Source organism: Amblyraja radiata, chromosome 33 (assembly GCF_010909765.2).
Source record: "Amblyraja radiata isolate CabotCenter1 chromosome 33, sAmbRad1.1.pri, whole genome shotgun sequence".
NCBI lineage: Eukaryota > Metazoa > Chordata > Chondrichthyes > Rajiformes > Rajidae > Amblyraja > Amblyraja radiata.
Genome location: NC_045988.1, coordinates 1,173,270 through 1,194,074, shown reverse-complemented (window position 1 = coordinate 1,194,074; position 20,805 = coordinate 1,173,270). Strand labels below are relative to the sequence as shown.

At 41.2% G+C, this 20,805-nt stretch overlaps 1 protein-coding gene across 1 annotated transcript; it reads left to right on the top strand.

Moving 5' to 3' along the window:
- Positions 1-3,887: 3,887 nt before the first annotated feature.
- Positions 3,888-11,913, top strand: LOC116991115 (uncharacterized protein C4orf54 homolog). Its single transcript, XM_033049464.1, has one exon. It carries the CDS (start codon positions 3,985-3,987, stop codon positions 8,662-8,664), a length of 4,680 nt encoding a protein of 1,559 aa, XP_032905355.1. The 5' UTR covers positions 3,888-3,984; the 3' UTR covers positions 8,665-11,913.
- The last annotated feature ends 8,892 nt before the right edge of the window (positions 11,914-20,805 follow it).

Genomic DNA, 20,805 nt, shown 5'->3' with positions numbered 1-20,805 from the left:
AAATGCAAATTTTATCCAAAAAGGGAACCAGCAAACAGGAAACCAAAGGTCAATTAACTCAACATCTGTCTGGGGAAAAATATCTGAAGCTATTATTATTTACATTAAAATAGGGTATTTACAAAAATTCAAAGTAATCTGACAAAGCATCATGATTTTCTGAAAAATAAATCACTTTTCAACAATTTATTTGAGTTATTTGAAAACATAACAGACCATGGATACAGGAGAACCAGTAGATGTATTGTGGGTAGATTTTTAGAAGGTATGTGATAAGGTTCACATCAAAGGTGATTGTGGAGAATCATGGTGCAGGATTGAACAAATTAGTGTAGATAGACCATTTAATAACTAACTGGACTAACAGGAAACAGACAAGGCTCGAATGGGTCTTACCTCGATTGGCAAGATGTAAAGAGTGGTGTTCCACACGCATTGGTGTTAGCACTTTATTTTTTTATAATTTATGTCTCGGATGAAAAATAGTTATTAAATTTGCTCATGACACGAAGATAGGTAGCAAAATACATCGTAAAGTGGACCTATGGAGGCTACAAAGGAATGTTGATGGGTTATGTGTGAACAAAGATGTAGCATATGGTGTATATTGTGGGAAAATGTGAACGTATTCAAATAGGCAGGAACAATATAAAGTAATACTAAATGGTGAGAGAGTCCAGTGCCCAGAGATACAGAAGGATCTGAGAGTTCTAGTGCGGAATTTACACGTAAAATGCAGGTGCAGAAAGTAACGTGGAAAGCTGACAGAATATTATTAATATAATATAGAATATTATTGTCTCCACATGGGCAAGACCAAGCGCAGGCTCAGAGATCATTTCGCTGAACACCTCCGATCAGTCCGTCATAACCTATCTGATCTCCCGATTGCTCAGCACTTCAACTCCCCCTCCCATTCCCAATCTGACCTGGGCCTCCTCCATTGTCAGAGTGAGGCCCAACGCAAAGTGGAGGAACAGCACCTCATATTTCACTTGGGTAGTTTACACCCCAGCGGTATGAACATTGACTTCTCTAACTTCAGATAGCCCTTTCTTTATCTCTCCATTCCCTCCCCCACCAGTCCGACTGTCTCCGCCTACATTCTATTTTTGTCCCGCCCCCTCCCCTGACATCAGTCTGAAGAAGGGTCTCGACCCGAAACGTCACCCATTCCTTCCCTCCAGAGAGCAGCCTCACCCGCTGAGTTGCTCGAGCATTTTGTGTCTACCTTCAATTTTAACCAGCATCTGGAGTTCTTCCTTACACAGAATATTATCAATTATTGCTATATGGAATTGAATGTAAAAGTGTGGAGCTTATACTTCAGTCAAATTGGGTGAGACCAAACCTAGAGAACTGCGTATTGTATCGATCTCCTTATTTAAGGGAGGATGATAACTCATTGGAAGCAGATTAGGGAAGGATTTGATAGAATAATACCTGGAATGGAAGAGTTATTGTGGGAGCATATAAAGGAACAAGAATGGGACATGTTGGCTGGCGTGGGGAAGTTGGGCTGAAGGGCCTGTTTCCACGCTATATCACTATGACTCTAAATAATTGCAAATACAAAACATGTAGGAGAAGGGAAGCAGAAACATTGTGTTAGAAGAAACGATAGAAAAATTATTCCTTACTAGGAGTCTAGCTAATGAGTACTTTAGAGAGAAGGGTGCCTGCTGAATTTATAACCACATGATCACAAGAGACAGCATTTGGAATCATGAAAATAATTTTAAAAATAGCTGCAATAAAAATGAACGCATTGTTGTATTGGTTTGTTAACTTGAAGTTAACACTGTGAAATAAGTTGAATGCTTCAGGGGAACACTGTCTTCTACTTCGAGGTTTTGGATCCTCTTGCTGAACTCATGTTTCAGAGCAAACAGAACCTGACCCTTGGCTCTGAATCCTATTCACCCTCTCTGCATTTACAATGCAGTGGCTGGTTGGATTTCAGAGTGGTTGAAGCAAGGTGTTGGCTACTCTTGAAATACTCTCATTGAGAGGTCAATCCAGGAAGAAATCAGCATTAAACATGACAAATGCTCAGCCAATTCTAGTTCTGCTAATAACCTCCAGGTTCCCTGTAATCAGAGAAGGAACTCTCCAAACAAACTCTCACATTCCACATAGCTAATACTGATTAAGTTACCTCTGGTCCTTTTATGAAAGTGTTGTCTGATGGAAATTGCTGACAAGCCAAATACATTGCTATGGTAACCCCAATTTAGTCCCAAGCACTAAAATCACCGTACACGCAAAATTGTACCTCGTCCATGTATTTGCTGAAAAAAATCTCCTGCTATACAGTAACAAAGTATTATCCAAAAATGATTGTAGAATCTGCTATTTATCTTATTTTTATAAATACACAAAAAGGTTAAAATACATTTTCATACATTGTGAAACTATGAAGATTCCAAGCTCATCAAGTGTTTATTGTCCACTTTATATTCATGATACACAATTAGTAACATTTGAATTCTCATGTCACTAGTGAACACCATTCCTTCTTTAACAGTCACTTGTACACACTGGTGTACAGTACACAATGGTGTACAAGTGAACACCCCTCTTTCTAGTCAATACCCCTCCTTATTTCCAATTTGTTTTCTCCTCACCTGAAGTCACAGCTCAAATGATGAACGGATCTAGACGGGGAGTGCTAGCTGGATAAATCAATCATGAAGAAAAATGCAGCCAGTCTTGAACCCGTCAAATGTGCACATTCACGGTCAGTAGGAGTCACTTACCTGAAAGACCACTTCTAGCTGTTTGCTGGTAACCCAGTTTTAATCAGTCAACAGAGCGAATCAGTACAACCACGAGCCATATTTCTCATCGGCCATCACTCAGTGGAGATCTCTCTCACCTACAATTCAAGAGGCCATGGGTTTAATTGTTTTTCCAGATATCTAGGCTGAAAATCCCAGTCCAATGCAAAGACAGCACTGCCTGTCAAGGTATTAATTTCCAAATGCAATGTTAAATTGAGGCCTTGTCTGCGCTTTCAGACAGACATACAAAAAATTCCCACAGCACCATTTTTTGCCATATGAAATGCACTGCCTGGAAAAATAGTGGAAGCACATTTAACGGTAATTTTCAAAGGAATTTGAAGGACGACAGGTTTGAAGGGGTATGGACCAAACATAGGCAGGTGGGACTAGTGTAGCTGGTACATGTAGCCGGTGTGGGCAAGTTGGGCCATAGGGCCTGTTTCCATGCTGTTTCACTCGATGACTAGTGTAGCTGGGGCATGTTGGCCGGTGTGGGCAAGTTGGGGCGTAGGGACTATTTTCACACTGTATCACTCTATGACTAATTGGTGTTTGTACTTCACATTTTTGTATCATTCAAAAATACTTAATTGCCAACAAAAAGACCTTTACCTCCACTGTCATGAAAAGGACAATTATAAATGTATATCAATTTAGAGGATTCTCTCAAAAAGAATGTTTCTCTGTCAACTCAAGGCTGGCAAACCCCATTACTATAGAACATGTAAACACCTTGTATAATACAGTGGAAGTGGTGATCTACAGAAGAGGTGGCAGAGAGATGCCTGATATTTAACTCTGCATCCAAACTGACACCACAAGAAGAAAACATTTTCAGGAATATTAAAAATAAAACAACCTTTGGTCCAAGCCACTGCTTATAATTTATGAACTGCAAACGCCAATCCGGAGATTGAAGGGATAGTCAGCAAATGCAATGAACCTGATCCATCCTTAGAAGGAGGGAGAGGGAGAGGGAGACGGGGGAAAGAACGAGAGAGGCGGGGGAGGGGGGTTGTTGCAGGGACGGGCACAGCAACAACTGCAAGGACGAGGGAGAGCGACAGGTTCAGCTGTCAGCCACTGCCCAGAATAGTGCAGAGTGAGCAAGGGGAGAAAGCTGCACAGCTTTGGAGAGCAGAAGCGCGAAGGCACAGTGAATGCGCCCAAGGCCACGGACTGAACAGAAACTGGGGAGATGTTCCAGATTGAGAAGGACTTTGGGGACCATTTCTCCAAGGACCCTCGTGGAAGTGTTGGAAGCGCCTGCGCTGATTATATGAGCGACACGGCCAGTTTGGTGAGTGAATTAGATGAAACGGACTACGAGGTGCGAAAGCTGACTGCTTTATCTTTCCGGAGCCTAGCCTGTCCCCACAACAATTACATCGAGCTTTCCAGCTCCAGGGCATCCACAGAGTGGTCCCTGTCGCTGTCGGATGACAGCAGCGCCACCAATAAGTGGTCCACCTACGCCGAGCTGAGTGAGGCCAACTTGGCCGAAACTCACCAGCCACCCGGCACCCCCATCCGCGCCGCAAGCGCAAAGAGCGAGGAGAGCAGGGAGGAGAGAGGCGGCCCTTCATTCGGGGGAGGGCAGGTTGAGTGTGTGGATGTGGCCGTGGAGACACAGGAGGGCCGGACCGTCCCCAAGAGGGAGATCCAGTTTAAGAAGCGGGAGAGAAGCGAGCTGACCTTCTTCGGGACCAGCGATGCCAGTGGCGGGCAGGATGGCACTCGGTGTGGGGAGATGGCAGCGAGGGACGAGGAGATCGGTGTTTGCAGAGAGGATGCGGGAACGGAGGTGAAGGAAGGGGGCAGCGAGAGGCCGCTGCAGAGGATGGAGTCTACGGAGGAGTGTTCCAAAAAAGCCAAGCTCGCATCCTGCCACATCTCCAATGTCATCTTCAAGAAGATGCAGTTTGAGCAAGAACTGAAGATGGAACGCGGCGCCGTCCACGAACCCCTCTCGTCCGTGCCCTCCACCCCCTCCTCCGTCAACTTGAAGGAATTCGAGTTCCCCGTCAACGCCGAAGGCAAGCGGCGTAATTCCAGCGCAAAGCCGGAGAGTGATATCATGGGGGAGGATGTGGCGGCGCTCTTGAGGAGGAGAAGCAGCGAAGTGAACGGCGAGGGTGCAGATGACAAGAGGGGCGTCCTCCGGCAAGACAGCGGCGGCTCCCTCAAGGGTGAAGGCATCTCCGTGGACGGGCACACCAACCACGACATCCTCGACGCCCAGAGAGCAGTGAGGCCAGGGAGGGCCATGGGGTTGGGCGGAAATTTGGCCAACAATCAATCCGAAACACCAAGCGTCCGAGGCGCCTCAGATGATGTGGACTGTACCCCACCTGCTGCCAGAGAGAGATTGCAGACCAGCAGTTTGGTGGCACGTTGCGAGGACAAAGCCAATTATAAGCAGTCAGGTAGTAATTTGGAAAGAAGGAATGTCTCAAGGAGCATCTCAATGCCACAGCCATTAGGGAAGACATCTGCTTCTGGTGCCAAACACCAGCATCAAGTAGATCCCTTTGGAACTGTTGAACAGTTGGCTCCACACATTGGCTCTCTGAGTAAGGTCATTGCCCTCGACCCCAAGTATATGACCCTTCCAGCTTCATTTAAGTTTGAAACAGATGGCTGCAGGATCCAAGAGTTACAGTTTAAAAGAAGAGAATCTGTACTAGAGAAAACTAAAGGTCCGATCCACCAGGTACGGGATGTCCGCAAGCTTGTCAAGAATACCTATGGTGCCTTAAGATTCAATGCCAATGAAGCAAAAGCTTTTGGATCTGCACAGGTTCTTCAGCCCAATGGCTCACGCATGCCCATGGCATCTGATCAAACCATTGCAGCAGTGGAAGGTTCCCCCATACTGCCAGTCTACATCCACGGCAAGACAACTGGTTGGAGAAGCAACAGCAATGTATCAGTCGACAAAAAATATTGGACCTATGCTGGGAGCACAGACACCTCCAGGACATACTCTGATGATATCAAGTTATTGATTCCATTCAACACAAACAAAAGCACAATTGATCACCCACAAAAAGCAAGAACTGAAACTCAGAGTGGTAAAAAAGACGGGGAGAAAGAGTGTGGAGTGGCAACTAAATCAACTGAAATGAAGAACTCCCAAAAGAAAATGATGAATGATGATGAATTACAAATTCCATTTGCTTCAAGAATGGAAGATACCAAGGTGCCTCCAAAAAAAGTTAATACTTCACAGGATAAAATAAGACATTCTGGTCGAGTAGAGAACCAGAATTCATCTTTATCAATGTCTAATGCATACACAGAAGATAAGAATGTAGAATCCATTGGGGCTAATCAAAACATAGCAGAGAAGTTCAGGAAGGATTTTGTAGAGCCTGCTCCAAAGAAGAATGATAGCAAAGTGCCAACCAATAGAGTTGGTTCTAAAAGAGAAGATTCAGTAAAACTAAACAGTGAAAAGAAGCATATTGGAAATATATCTTCACTCCATGAGGATCTCAATTCAGTACATGGAAAAGCTGATTCTAAAAGAGAAATTCAGAACAGGCCAGAACATACAAATAAACTCCAGAAGATTACAATTTCAAAGAATAATGATACCAAAGTAGTGGGGATTAATGAGCCTAAAAGTGTGGAAAATCAGAATATACATTTGAATACTCCAACTCATAACATAAATGATGCAAAGTTATCGGCAGGTAAAGATATATTGGAGAAACTCCATTCCAAGTTGGATCTTCAGAAGACATCATCAAGGATGTCTTCATTAAACAGTGAGAAGACTCAAGAGTTAACTGGGAAAGGACAACTCAACAAAGAAAGCCAAGCCAGAAACCTGGGAAGTAAAAATAACAATTCTGAATATTCAGTTTTTAAGACTGAAAAAATCAAAGGAAAGGATGAATGTGGAACAGAAGGTCAAGTCAAGGTAGAACAGAAGAGAAAATCTTCTGGGAGCTCCATGCTTAACACACCCATAGGAAAAGATGAGAATATTAAGACTGTTCAGTATGGTATGGAAAGTAAGATGATGATTAAGTCACTCTCCCAAACTGCAGAAGTCACAAAGTTGCCTAGGAGAAGCGAGTCTAAAAATGAGACACAAGCTGGACAGAAAAAGGAGAAAAGTGTTTCAAATAATTCCACATCAAAGAGTGATGTAATAGATGTAACATTTGGGAAATATGAAACTGTCAAAGATATACAAGTGCGGCTGGAGAATCTGTGTAAAGTTCTAGGAAAGTCAAATGAAGAAAGGGTTGGGAAAATGAAAGCTGCTGGTGAGAGTCAGGCTTGGCAGGATCATCAGAGAAGACTCCCGGGTTACTGCACCGAGACTAGTGAAAGCAAGAGCGAGTCTAAGAAGGAAAACAAGAATGATTCTGAGGATCAAGTAAAAAACATTGAACAAGCACAAACAGTGGAAAAAAGTGGACTGAAAATGCTAAAAGAGCCAATAAAGGACAGTTATGTTTTATCATTGATTTTAGAAGAAGAAAGCAAGAATAACTCTGAGCCATCTGATGATGACATTAGAAGTAAACATTCATCTATGAAGAATCAGGCTTTAAATAGCATTACTGCACAAGCTTCTCAACCCTCTTCAATAAGTGTCACAGATAAACAAAGTACACTTACTGTGAAAGGCACAAATCATTACCAGAGCACACACAGCACAGCAAAGACATCAACTCACAAATCTGAAAGCAATGTTAATAAGAAAAGCACATCAGCCTCTGCCACTAATATCCCTGTTTCAACTTTAGTGGAATACCAAGATACAACTTCACAAATCCTTCCAAGTTCAGCAGAATTGAAGGTGAAGGCACTTCCTCCAATAAATTCAGTCACCAGACTATTTGGCCTGGATCAGAAGCAGAATTCCTGCGCAGGTGTGCAATCGGCTAGAGCAGAAGGCACACAAGAACATGGATCAGCATCCTTGGAAAGTGTAAATTACCTTGCTATTTCCAGTGAGGAACGAAGGTCACAGGTGCCAAATTTGGGACAAACAACCACTTCCCCTCATTCTACCGCCATTAAACCATTGCCCTATTTTCAACATCAGCGCAGCTTGGAGCTAACTGAACCTCCAAAACAAGAAATGCAGTCACCTTCTCATCCCCAGGAGCCACAGACTTCTCAGAATCCATGTTATGGCTCCTCAAAACAAGGTCAGCCTCAATTGTCCCCTTGTTTTCTAGGGACAATGCCATCAAGCTTTGTGGAGACAGCTTGTGATGTATCCCAGTCTCAAGAAACAGGTAATCCTGGCATCCCTTCTTTTCAGTACCCTCAGACTCAGAAAAAGATGCTTGTGGATCCAGAGACTGGAAACTATTACTATGTGGATGCTCCGGTTCAACCTTCACGCAGAATGTTATTGGACCCAGTAACAGGACAATATGTGGAAGTTGTAATGTCTCAGCAACCCTTTGGTGGTGTGTATCAAGTGCCTTTCTCTCCTTACATCTTACATCCAGGAGTTATGGGTCCATCTTATTTACCCAATATGCCTTATCCTGGAGTATTTGTTGGTCCTCCTGTGTCTTCTCAGAGACCTCTGGAGATGCAAAGCCAATCACTGTCTCAACAAGGTTCTGCACAAGATAAAGCAGATATGCACCACCATGAACACCCCATCCATAGGAGCTTCTCCTCTGAGTCTACACAGATGGAAACTTTGTATTATATACCAACAGGTATGCCATTATATCCAAACCCAAGTCAGCCTACTCTGCAGCAAGTAGCAACACAGGCAAAACCTAATGCCGATGTCAAAGACAATAAAGCTATAGGTTATTGGCCAATCCAACATACTTATGACATGAGCAATTATCTGCCCCACGTAAGGCCAAGTAGCTTTGCAGTGGAATAAGCAGAAAATACGGTATATCTGATGAGAGGCTACGGTAGGGCAAGAAGAACCTGCAAATGAGCAAGGATCAAACATTGGCTGCAGATTCAACCACATTGCCACGCAATGGACAGCTGGCAAGCACTGTACACCATACAAAGTAATTTCCACCAGGCATCTCAACATTATCACTCCAGGGCCATAAGGTTTTGTTCATGGCTTTATTCAAATGATGCCAGGAAGCATTTAGTGTGCCCTAGTTCATGGAAGGAGTTCGGTTCAATATAAAACCAAAGAATCGAGGAGAATTGATTGAGTATCGCCCCAGCCTTTTTTTTTCAGCTATTGAAGTACATGAGCAATTCATACATGGCTACAATGGGTTCGCTGACTTTTGGTCCCTGAAGTTTGAGTGAAAAGAACTAACATCAAAGATGTTTCGTTACTGTTGCTTAAAGCCAACATAAATGTAATGTTTTATTGTCATAAAACAATCAGTAAAAGGGCAAAGTTATGTGAGGACAGTGCTCTGGACCCACGGTACATTTCCTGTGAGTTCCACAAATACTATCTAATCAACTATTTAAAGAAAGACTGACATGAATATTTCTATGATTTAAAAATAATGTTCATATGGGCGTAGTGCATGTGGTAAAATTGTCGGCAAACTTGATTGTGAGTCCACAGTTAACTGCAATCTAGGTGGTTCAAGCAAAGAAATGCTCCGTAACGTTTTATTTCATGTGTCACACTTTTGAGGAATTTACATTCGGCCATCAATATATCGCTGTGCAATCTGAAATAGAATTTATCAATTAGTCTATAAAGATGAGCTATATTATTAATTTAACAAATACCAACAACTTTTCTTACCTTTTGACACAAAAAAACACCTTAAATGAATTCAGAGACCTGTCAACAGAAACGTATTTTAGGGAGTGATTCTTGAACCCTATATATTAATTGAGTCAGCTTCGAAGTTAAATTAGACTACATTTCATGTAGGCATTACTGGGATAATACAGATTGAGCACTTAGCATTAACTTTGGCTGCTAATGTTGGGGATATATTTTCCACCAATGCCATTAGTAGAAATTGACATGACTAATGGTGATCTCCAATTAGGTGCCTGTTAAAAAATTAAGCTGCTCAGTTTAATTTGTACTTGCATTTATATATCAGCTCTAAAGATATTAACATAATAAATCTCCCTTGAAGTATAGTGACTGTTGAGTGTGAGTTGGAATGATGTTATTCATTGTACATACCAAGGAGGTAAAATAGATCCATTAAGGTTTCCGTAATTTTTTCAAAGATAAAAATATGATTTACAAATGTGGTATGGGGAGAAAGGAGAAAAGAGTTGTTCAGTAAGAAATGGGTCCGTGAAACCAATGGCCATAGAAATATATTTTCTAATATTTGCCACACCATTTTTGTTCTCTGCCAGGTACTTTGTCCTCCCTCTGTTAATCGGCTCCCACTTACAAGTATCATCCTCACTTTGGCTGAGGCAAATTAATTTGGCATTGGAAAAGCAGCTGCATTTTTTTTAGATGTAATTACTTGGAATGCATTGCCTGAAGCAATAGTATAAGTAGAAACTACATTAACTTTCAAAAATAAATTCAAAATATTCTATGTAGGGGAATTAATGATAATCTGTGAGGGATAGGAATCATTGCACAGCTCTTTCAGGGAGCTGGCAATGCACGGTACATTGGTAAAATGCCATCCGATATGCTGTATGAGTTCATGACTCCTACTGGTAAAATTTGTATGAACAGGACAATGAAGGGACAAAAAGTGTACTATGATGGCCACTGTGTCAAACCTAATGGTCTGGGCTAAATGAAAAGAGCAGTCAAGGAGAGCTAGACCTTGTTAGGAGCAAGCATATTTGAGAAAAGTGAAGAAAGTAGGTACATGAAAGTGATTAACAATAGTATGCAAATAGAGTCCTGATATGACAGTGAAACATTATAAAATGGGAGTTATTACTAGTTTTATTTATGCATTAAGTTTTAGGTTTTATATCTTGTGATGTTTATATGTGCAAAGCAATATTGTACTAATGGCCATGGTTTCTTAGCTTCAAAATCCCACAATTATAATGATTAATAACCTTCAAAATTCTTGTTGTAAAACTGCTGGTACTTGTGGAGGAAGATCTATTTTCAACAAATTTAATGTCTGCTCTTCAAAAGCTCCTGCAGGGCTTTTGCAGAAATGCTCCTATGTGTAAATCAATGCCCTTTGAAACAGAAAGTAAATGCCCAAGGTAAAACGAGCCCCGAGAGGTTTCTGGTCTTAGGGACAATATTCATGTAACCTTTTATGAAACGACAGAATGGAGCTCAAGACAATTCCTTTTGGTCGTTCTATTCTGGCCTTCCCAGCAAAAGTCAGAAACTCACTAGGTAAAACAGACAGCTAACAGCCTCTGAACCATCCCAGTTATTACTGATGTCAAGCATAAAAATGCTTGTTTTATGTTAAGATTAGTCTTCAATGAAAATGATCTTGATCCTAAATTCATTGCGATAATTCTCAGAATCAGGCTATTGAGCAGAGGGTTGCTCTCGAACCCGAGTGAAAATATTGTGGATTAAAGACCTGCTCCAGAAACACAAGCACAACATTTAGGCTACCATTCCCAAGAACATAGCTGCAGGAAGATACCCTGAAGGAGGTACTCGATTTTAGATCAGCTGTTAAATTGAAACCCAGTCTGTCCTGTACATTTGGTGTGAAAGGTCAGATGATGCTATTTGAAGAACAGGGGAATTTTCTCCAATGCCTTGTTCAACTCTTATTCCTCATTCAGTACCTAAAACAGATTATCTAGTCATTTATTTATTGCAGTTTGTTACTCCCTTACTGTGTACAAATTGGCCATTTTTCCTACATTATAACAATGACTATACTTCAAATGTAGTTTATTGGTTGTCAAGTAATTTAGAATGCCCCAAGATCATGAAAGACACTGTATACTGTAACTTCTTCAAAGCCTGAAAGGGATATAGTGTTTTATAGTGACTTTAGTGTAAGAAATGATTTGTGGAATCATATATCTTTTGTTACTTTTTAAAGTTACAATCACGCCTTTTGAAAATGCAAATACTATTTAGAGCTCTGCTTATGTTTTGTACCAGATTAAAGCATGTTACGGTATCTGATATGCTATCACACTTGTATTCCACAGGTTTGTCTTGTATGAAAATGATTGCATCTTATGATGAATAACAAATAAAGACCTCCTGAGAGAATTTTATTGTAAATATGTAAATAGCAGTACACACTTTGCTTGAGGGATTATCAGCAAAAAAGCGTGAAATCCTCAGTTATATTCCTTTGTTGTTCAACAGAGGACCATAATTGAAGCAGCTACCATTTTGAAACATCGTTATTATTATATGATGATAAATTCTTAACGAGGCAACATGTAGCTGAGCAAAATTTACACTTTATAACAATGCAACAGTAAACCCAGAGTTGTGAATGTACTAATAAACAGTAGTGTTTAGGCTGATTGAGCCACAGAGCATCCAACCAATTTTGCACATTTACCCAAACTAGCAATATCCTTCTATTTCTTTCTCCCCTTGCTAAGTTGTATCCTCCTAACTATATCCATTAGCATTTGCCTATTGATTGATTATTAAATCCAAGGCTCTGTTTATCCTCAGAGGTGAATATAAAAGATCCCCAGGTGTCATTGAGAGAAAACCAGGTGAATTCTTCCTGGTGAAGATTCACCATCCAGTCATCAGGCAATTTTATTAAAACACATTGATTTCACAACATCATGTAACTGTGGAAACCTCCAGCATGAAAACGAGCTACATCTCTATATTAACACAGTAACTATACCTCAAAGTATCTAATTGGCTGCAAAATTCATAGAGCTGTCTGGAGGTTATGAAAGGCACTATATAATAGAAGGTTCTTTCTTTACACCATGAGGAAAAATACACTTGGCTCGGGACATGCTCAAAAGAATTGCAAAATGTTACCTTTAAAATTAGTATTCCTACATCTCCTGACTGGATAGTGAGATGTGTTTAGAAGGACAGAGGCTACAGGTGTACAGCTAGGGTAGAAGATACAATATGCTGCAATTAAATAGTCTTGACCACGTGCAAAATAAAAATGTTAACAAGTTCTACAGTTATTTAAAAAATTGATGTTAAATGTGTGTCTGCTACTGTATTGAATACATGCATTACACAGCACAGAAACAGGTTACTGGACTAACTAATCCACATGAGCATCAAACCACCTTGTCATGTTTAACCAAAGCACAATACCCTTCTGTTCCTTCCCCCTAAATATTTTAATGGTATTCACCTCAACTATTCCCAGTAGAAGCAAGTTCTTCATTCTAATTACATTCTTAATATGAAGGTATTTTTCCAAATATCATAAATTCAGCTTTAGAATTCTCGCCAAAATATTGAAAACACCTCACATGAAGGAAACATTTGCTCCATGGCTACTCTATCAAATTCTTTCATAATTATACACGACCTCTGTTCATCCTTCAGTATTGTCTTATCTAGAGAACAGAATCACAATCTTGCCTGTTCTGGTATCAACCTTTGTAAATCACTACAGAGCTGTTCTGCTGCTGGTTTGGGTTCCAAACTGAACCAGTTGTCTCAGAGGATTAATGTCAACAGCTTTGAAATCCAACCTGCAGCCGACACAGGAAAGGGTTGGAAAAGGTTCAAAGAGGAAACAATAAAGTTGGGAGTGCCAGGCAGCACTTGGACTAAAATCATGGAGGGACGAGTAGAGAGATATAAATAGTAAAGGTCACTTGCTTAAAGCTGCTTACTGTCAGAGAAAAGTTAATGTAATACAAATGCTGAACAGCCAGTGTGTTTGAATGCAAGTGTGCATCAAAAGTCAACAATCCCAAATATTTTACATAATCGTGAACTAAAGATGGAACCGTTTTGTCTTAAATGTGTTCACAGTGCAATGCAACCACTCTTTCATATTCTATGTGCAGATTTACTTTGAACTGTGTGGCACAGACCCAGACCCATTTGCTTCTCAGGTTTTATTGCAGGAGGAACTTTAAAATAACGATTTACTTTGAATTGCATTACAGATAATTTTACAGTGCCAAATCAAGCCTCAAAGTTCTTCACTTCCAACCTGTTCTGTGAAGCTTCACATAAGCTTCCCCTCTCTGTGGCACTGCAACAGAAGAATGTGTTCAACATTCACTCCAAAAAGGTTAAATATATAATCCAGTTTGCTACTCCCAGTGCTTGCTACAGTGTCAGAGGTAGAGTGGTCTAAAATGCACAAAAGGAATTTCTACTAGCACGAAGACAGTATGTGTGTCACGACAATACTGCTTTTAAAAGACGCATAAATGTTGCAGTCTTCAGTTGCCAAGTTCCAGAATATGGGTCTCCTGCACAAAGTCAGTTCAATGGGTACTACTGCACTGGGTCATTGCTAATCTTGTGACTGTCAGCATATAGATTTGCAGCTGTGATCCCAGCAGCTAGCTTTACAGGGAAAATAAAACTGCACTCTTCCAGTTACACGGCAAAGTCACTCATTCTCAACTTACCTGCAAAGTCCCTCTCACAAACGTCTGAGGACTGGTGTCCAGTTGGTTAAGTGATAACCTGGCTTAGTTTCCTTCACTGAGTGGTATCTTACTGACAAGGTGGCAGACTCCTCCATCACAATCTGCAGCATTTCCTGTCCATCTGGCAGCAAAGACCAAAGGGGGGAATGCATTGATATATAGGTGGGAAGGAATAGCTCTGGGCTTCCTCAAGCACATTCAAATATGGGCAAGAATACTTCCTTCTGATTATCAATCATCATTCTCCCTCAGTTGATAAAAAATCAGTGCTCCTCCATGTTGTACAATACATGTTAGAACCAATTAAAATAATAATAATAATAACACAAAGTATACTTTGGGCAAATAAACTCAATTTCTGTCAGCTTAGTACCACCACAGTGACTGAGATGACTGAGCCCTGAAATATGTAGCAGCCAGTCTGCACGTGAGGCAGGTAATGAGAGCCAACACAGAGGATAAACCTGAATGACCTTGTGCTCACCAACAGACCCGTGGCAGATGCATCTGTCAAACACGGCATTAGTAGATGTGGCAACTGTACAGTCCATGTGGTGATAAAGCTGAATGCTCACATTGAGAACACGGTACATCATGTTGTGCAGCAGTGTAATCATCAGCTCAATACACTCAATAGATATCTGACAGGTCAAAAATGGACAACCATAAGATTCTGTGGACCATCAGCAGCAGCAGCAATGTGCACCACCAGAAACTGCAACTTCATAGCTTGCTGTGAGGAGTGCTTATTACATAGATTCTTCACTGGCATATGAGCATGCACTTGTCAATTTATTTGGATGTGTGTACCCTGTATGAGAATGTATATAAATATCTGGATAAATGTACTCTTTAGTTTTTTATCATTCCTTCTCTCCAGAGATGCTGCCTGTCCCGCTGAGTTACTCCAGCATTTTGTGTCTACCTTCGGTTTATACCAGCATCTGCAGTTCTTTCCAACACTTTTTATCAGGATACATTACATTTTAGTAGGACGTGTGTACTTTTCAATCATTACCCTAAGGAAATCTGAGGCTCACCAATATTCACCCATCAATCAACATTACTCAGGCATATTATCTGGTCATTACATGGCTGTATAAGAGATTGCTTTCTAAAAATTTGCTAGACTATTTCCTAACTGGGAAGAGTGAGCACTGTTCAAAAAAAGTTCATTGACTGTAAAATGCCTTGGGAAGACCATGTATGTGCAAGGATGACTTTGAATTTGATCATTATATGCAATTGGCGTGATTGTTACCCAAGATCAGTTGCATAGCTATTGAAAATAGTTGACACTCATTAGATGCAAACTGACAATATAATCTATATTGCAACAGAGAAAACCAAGAAACTAAACTGAATTCTGTTAAAGTGAAAGAACAGACAGCCCACGGCAGTGCTGAATACTGTAATTTAATTCATCTTGCATAGTTCAGATCTTGAGGGATTAGAAGGGATTTAAAGGTAAGTATTTGGTTGCATCTTGCCGTTCAACAGCAATAACATTCATAGCATCATATAGCAAAGAAAGAGGCCATTTGGGCCATTGCGCTTGTGCCAGCTCTTTGAAAGTCTATCCAGTTTGTCCCACTTCCTCTGCTCTTTCCCCACACCCCTGATAGTGTTTCCTTTTTAAATATGTATCCATTTCCCTATTGAAGGTTTTTGCTGACTTTGCTTCCACTACCCTTCAGGCAGTGAATTCCAGATCATAACAACCCACTGCACAATTTTAAAACAATCTTGTTTGCCCTTCTGGTTCTTTTGCCTATTTCTCTAAATTTACATGCACTGTTTAATAGTAAGATTAAACGAGAACTTACCAGTTTGAAGTTTGATCTGTATTTTATGAGGAGTTACGATGAGGGATTACGTCAAGAACCCCGCCACGACGCATGCGTGTCATTCTTCAAAGCAGCGGTGTGAAATCACAAATAACTGTAATGACTAAACATAGTAAGATTAGAGAAGAGATACCAGTTAAGTATATGATCAAGGGTGGGAGCGGAGGGCACGTAATCCCTCATCGTAATTCCTCATAAAATACAGATCAAACTTCAAACTGGTAAGTTCTCGTTTAATCTTACTATTTTACTTCGGAGTCACGTGAGTGACTGCGTGAAGATTTTAAAGCTCTGTGATTTCATGCCATGGAAACGAGTCCATGCATCACGTCTGCCTTGATGACTGTAGGAGGAATTGTGTTAACATAATTTGGACATGAATTCGACGGCCGGGCGGGACCAAATGTCGGCACAGCTGATCCCTTACGGGGCTTGTGCCTTCAGCTGCTGCTGGCTCCCGCAACTTCGCGGTCCTCCCCAGCCAGCTTTACTCGCAGCACTTGTGGACACTATTTTGTCCAGCTTCCCCCCCTGTGTAAAAACAGCGCCGGGACAAAAACTACCGCAGAGTAAATCACTTACCTGCAGGTCGCGGTTTCAAACTTACCGCTGCGGGGAACACTCCACCCCGCCTGTCGTTTCGCAAGCGTGAAGCGATATGACACGCATGCGTCGTGGCGGGGTTCTTCACGTAGTCACTCACGTGACTCCGAAGTAAAATTGCCTTCTTGTAAATAGAACATTTTTTGTTTCTTAAAACCTTTCATTCCTGTGAGCACTTAGACTTCTTTGCACTGAGTACAATTGCAGTTTTGTGCATCATTGCACATAAAAGAAGCCCTTCACTACTGGTATATTTCCTGTATCTAATCGTTGCATCCTCCCAAGGTCTTGAACATCCAGAAGCTGACCGTCCTTCTCTCCAGAGATGCTGCCTGTCCCACTGGGTTACTCCAGCATTTTGGGTCTACCTGTCCTTTACATAGTGTGCTGTTACAGTGTTACAGTGTTATAGTGTTATACCAATCTAAAAAAAATAACTTGGATGTGAAAGAACCTCAGTATACTCCCAAAACATGTTACAGCCAATGCCTTACTTCTGAAATTTAGTTGCTGTTCTAATGCAGGTAATGCAGTAAACTCCCACATTCAAACTTTGCATGGGCCCAAATCCAACAGAATGGGAATTAATGCAACGTTTTATCATCATAATTTGATCTTATTACTTCTTCTGGAGGTCCAACAGTCCCTGACACCTAATCACTCACATCCCATCCCATCTGAGGAAGGGTCTTGACCCAAAATGCCACCTATTCCTTCGCTTCATAGATGCTGAGTTTCTCCAGGGTTTTTGTCTACCTCCCATCTAATCTGCATGCTTGAACTGTAACAGTAAATTCCCATCCTGAATTCTAAACAGAGCAGCCAGTGCACTCCAAATCCATTTGGTTTAACATTTCAATTGAAAGACAGTGCCTTCTAAGTTAGCAGCATTCCCTTAGTATTGCAATGATTAAAGACTGGCCTAGGTAGGTTGTGGCACAGAATATAAAAATTGGGGTATTATATTGCAATTTTGTAAAATTAGACTACACTTGCAATATTATGTACAAATAATGTACGATAGGAAAGATGTGGTCATGCTGGAGAGAGTGCAGATGAGATTCATCAGGATGGTGCCTGGATTGGAGAATAGTTTTAGGAAGAGACCGGATAGGCAGCCCTGGAGGGAAGAATACTGAAGTATGACCCAATAATGTATATAAAAATCACACAAGAGACAGTAGACAGGGATCATTTCCCATGTTAGTGGCATTAAAAACAAGAGGGTATAGGGTTAAGGTGCGAGGGAAGTGTTTTAAAAGAGATTTGAGGGGAAGTTTATTTTTAAAAAAGGAACGTAGTTATCTGGAACTCGTTGCCAGAGGTGGTGAAATCAGATACAGTCACCATTTAGACAGGCACTTAAATAGCAATGCATGTAAGGATACATGCCAAATGCAGGGAAATGCGATGAATGTAAATGGACAAAAATGTCAGCATGGGCATGCTGGGCAGAATGGCCCGTTAGTATGCTTTAGAATTCTATGACTTTCTGTCAAAAAAATGTTGATGAAGAGTCTTTGATGTGAATGTCAGTGCTGTTTTATTTCCATATTTTACGCATGACTTACTTGCCACATGTTTCCAGCAGGTGTTTTCACAAGATTTTCAGCAACTTTTTGCCTTTCAATTACAGAGAAAATGAGCAGATCATTTGTCTTTTTAATCATTTTGGCTAATATATAAAGAGATTTGTTATGTATAAGTGTAACAAGGAACTGGTAACAAGGAACTGCCTGTTCTTCTTTAAAATAACGCTGTAGTTTGTTTATGCTTACCCAAGGGGCACTCTGAGTAACAATTTAACACTGGATCCAAAAGACAGACACCTAGAAGTTTCTGCCGTCTTTGCTTACCTGGCTGTTAACTGGATGACTACTGTACTATTGTCACTTGTTCATGTGGTGAATTGGCCACAGGCCATGCATTAAAGTCTGAAGAAGGGTCTTGGCACGAAACGTCACCTATTCCTTTTCTCCACAGATGCTGGCTGACCTGCTGAGTTACTCCAGCCTTTTGTGTCTATCTTCGGTTTAAACCAGCATCTGCAGTTCCTCCCTACACAAATAGTTCATGCTCCCTTTCATATTCCTAACGGAGCATTGTACAGGAAATTGCATCATCCACATGCATTATTTGGTGAAATGTGCTATGGTGTATAGAATCATGAGAGGAATATGTCAGGTAGATGCACAGAGTCTCTTGCCCAGAGTAGGGAAATTGAAGGCCAGAGGACACAGGTTTAAGGCAAAGGGGAAATGATTTAGTATGAATCTGAGGGGTAACATTTTTACACAAAGAGTGGTGGGTGTATGGAACGAGCTGCCAGAGGAGGTAGTTGAGGCATGGACTGTCCCAACGTTTAAGAAACAGTTAGACAGGTACATGATTAAGACAGGATTGGAGGGATATGGGACAAACGCAGGACTAGTGTAGCTGGGACATGTTGGCCGGTCGGTGTGGGCAAGTTGGGCCGAAGGGCCTGTTTCCAAACTGTAATACTCTATGACACCACAAGTACCAAGTCAAATTTTCAGAGTGATGTGAAATGTCAAAAGCAATTTAATTTCCCTAATGCTTCAAAATAAAACATGCTTATACAATAGAATTTCTAAACATTAATATGTATCGGTGAAATGAATCAGTCCTCTGATAATTAGATCGGGGGAAGATAGGGACTTTTGTTAAAAGAAGGTAGCAAAAATATAATTTCACAGAATCCTTTTAGTTTGTTCTTTCTTTTCAACCTCTGACAGGAAACATCTGTCTTTCAAGTCGATGACATGATATTGGAGATTTACTCCATACGCATGAATGTGTAACTGGACACAGTTACAATCAATGTAATATTCCAAATTCACTGACGACACCACCACTGTTGTTGAACGAATTACAGAGATGATGGTTCAGAGTGTATGTGGGGAGGGGGGGGGGGGGGGGGGGGGGGGGGGAGGAGGAAATCGATCGACCGATTGAATGGTGCCTGAACAACAATCTTGCTCTCAATGTCAGTAAAAGTAAGGAACTGATTATTGACTTTAGAAGAAGGCAGCCATGGATCCACAACCCAGCAAGGTTTAGAGGTACAGCATGAAAATAGGCCCTTCAGTCCGAAAGAGTACACACCAACCACCAATCACCCGTTCACACTGGTTCTATGTTATCTTGGCGAGATAAATAATGGCAAGTTCAATGGCACTTGCTATTATTTAATAAATTACACTGCAAGCTTTTGTAAAGAAAATATTCCCCAATACTGTAAATCCCCATGACTGTAGACAGTTTGCACTGTTACCCTTGGGAAAATGGAAGCTTTATTGCAACCTCCCTGGGACTTTCAAAACGTTCCTCCATTTTGCATCTTCTTCGCTGTCGTATGCTGGGGTAGCAGAGCGAAAGCCACAGAGGCCAACAGAATTTACAAGCTCATCGGGAAAGCTGACCCCGTCCTAGGGGTGGAGTTGGATTCACTGGAGAAAGTCTTAGAGAGGAGGATGCTCCTCAAACTGTGGAGCATCTTGGACAATACAGCTCACCTCCTCCATGACTCACTGGTCAACCTGAGGAGCACCTTCAGCAACAGACTGGTTCCACCAAGAAGCAGCACAGAACACCAGAGGAGATCCTTTTCCCCTGTGGCTATCAAACTGTACAACTCCTCCCCCTTCTGTCATGGGGTAGACTGACTCCCCTCCCCAATCTTTGCCCATCCCCATTTCTAGACTTTCCACATTACTTTAATTTCATGCTTCATGTATCTTGTGTTTTATGACTGCTAGTAGACCAATTTCCCTCCTGTGATAAATACAGTTCTATCGTACCGTATCGTAAGCCAATTAAACATCGCAAAAAGCAAGTCTGATGCTTAATATTACACTGTAATATTAGAATGAACGTGACAGTACATTCTTTCAATGTTTCTGAATCTCCACTACACAATGCAGCTTGTCATTCAGCTAGTAATTTGGTCACATTTGTCTTCAGAATGTTAAAAACAGAAGTAATAGAATTTTGTCCTTTCTTTTGTGTCCTAGCACTGATCCTGGCAAAACTGTCACTGGTCACAGATCTCCAGCCAGAATAATGCCCTCCCACCA

Coding starts and splice junctions, on each gene's coding strand:
- LOC116991115 (XM_033049464.1), top strand. CDS start 3,985: ATGTTCCAGATTGAGAAGGACTTTGGGGACCATTTCTCCAAGGACCCT.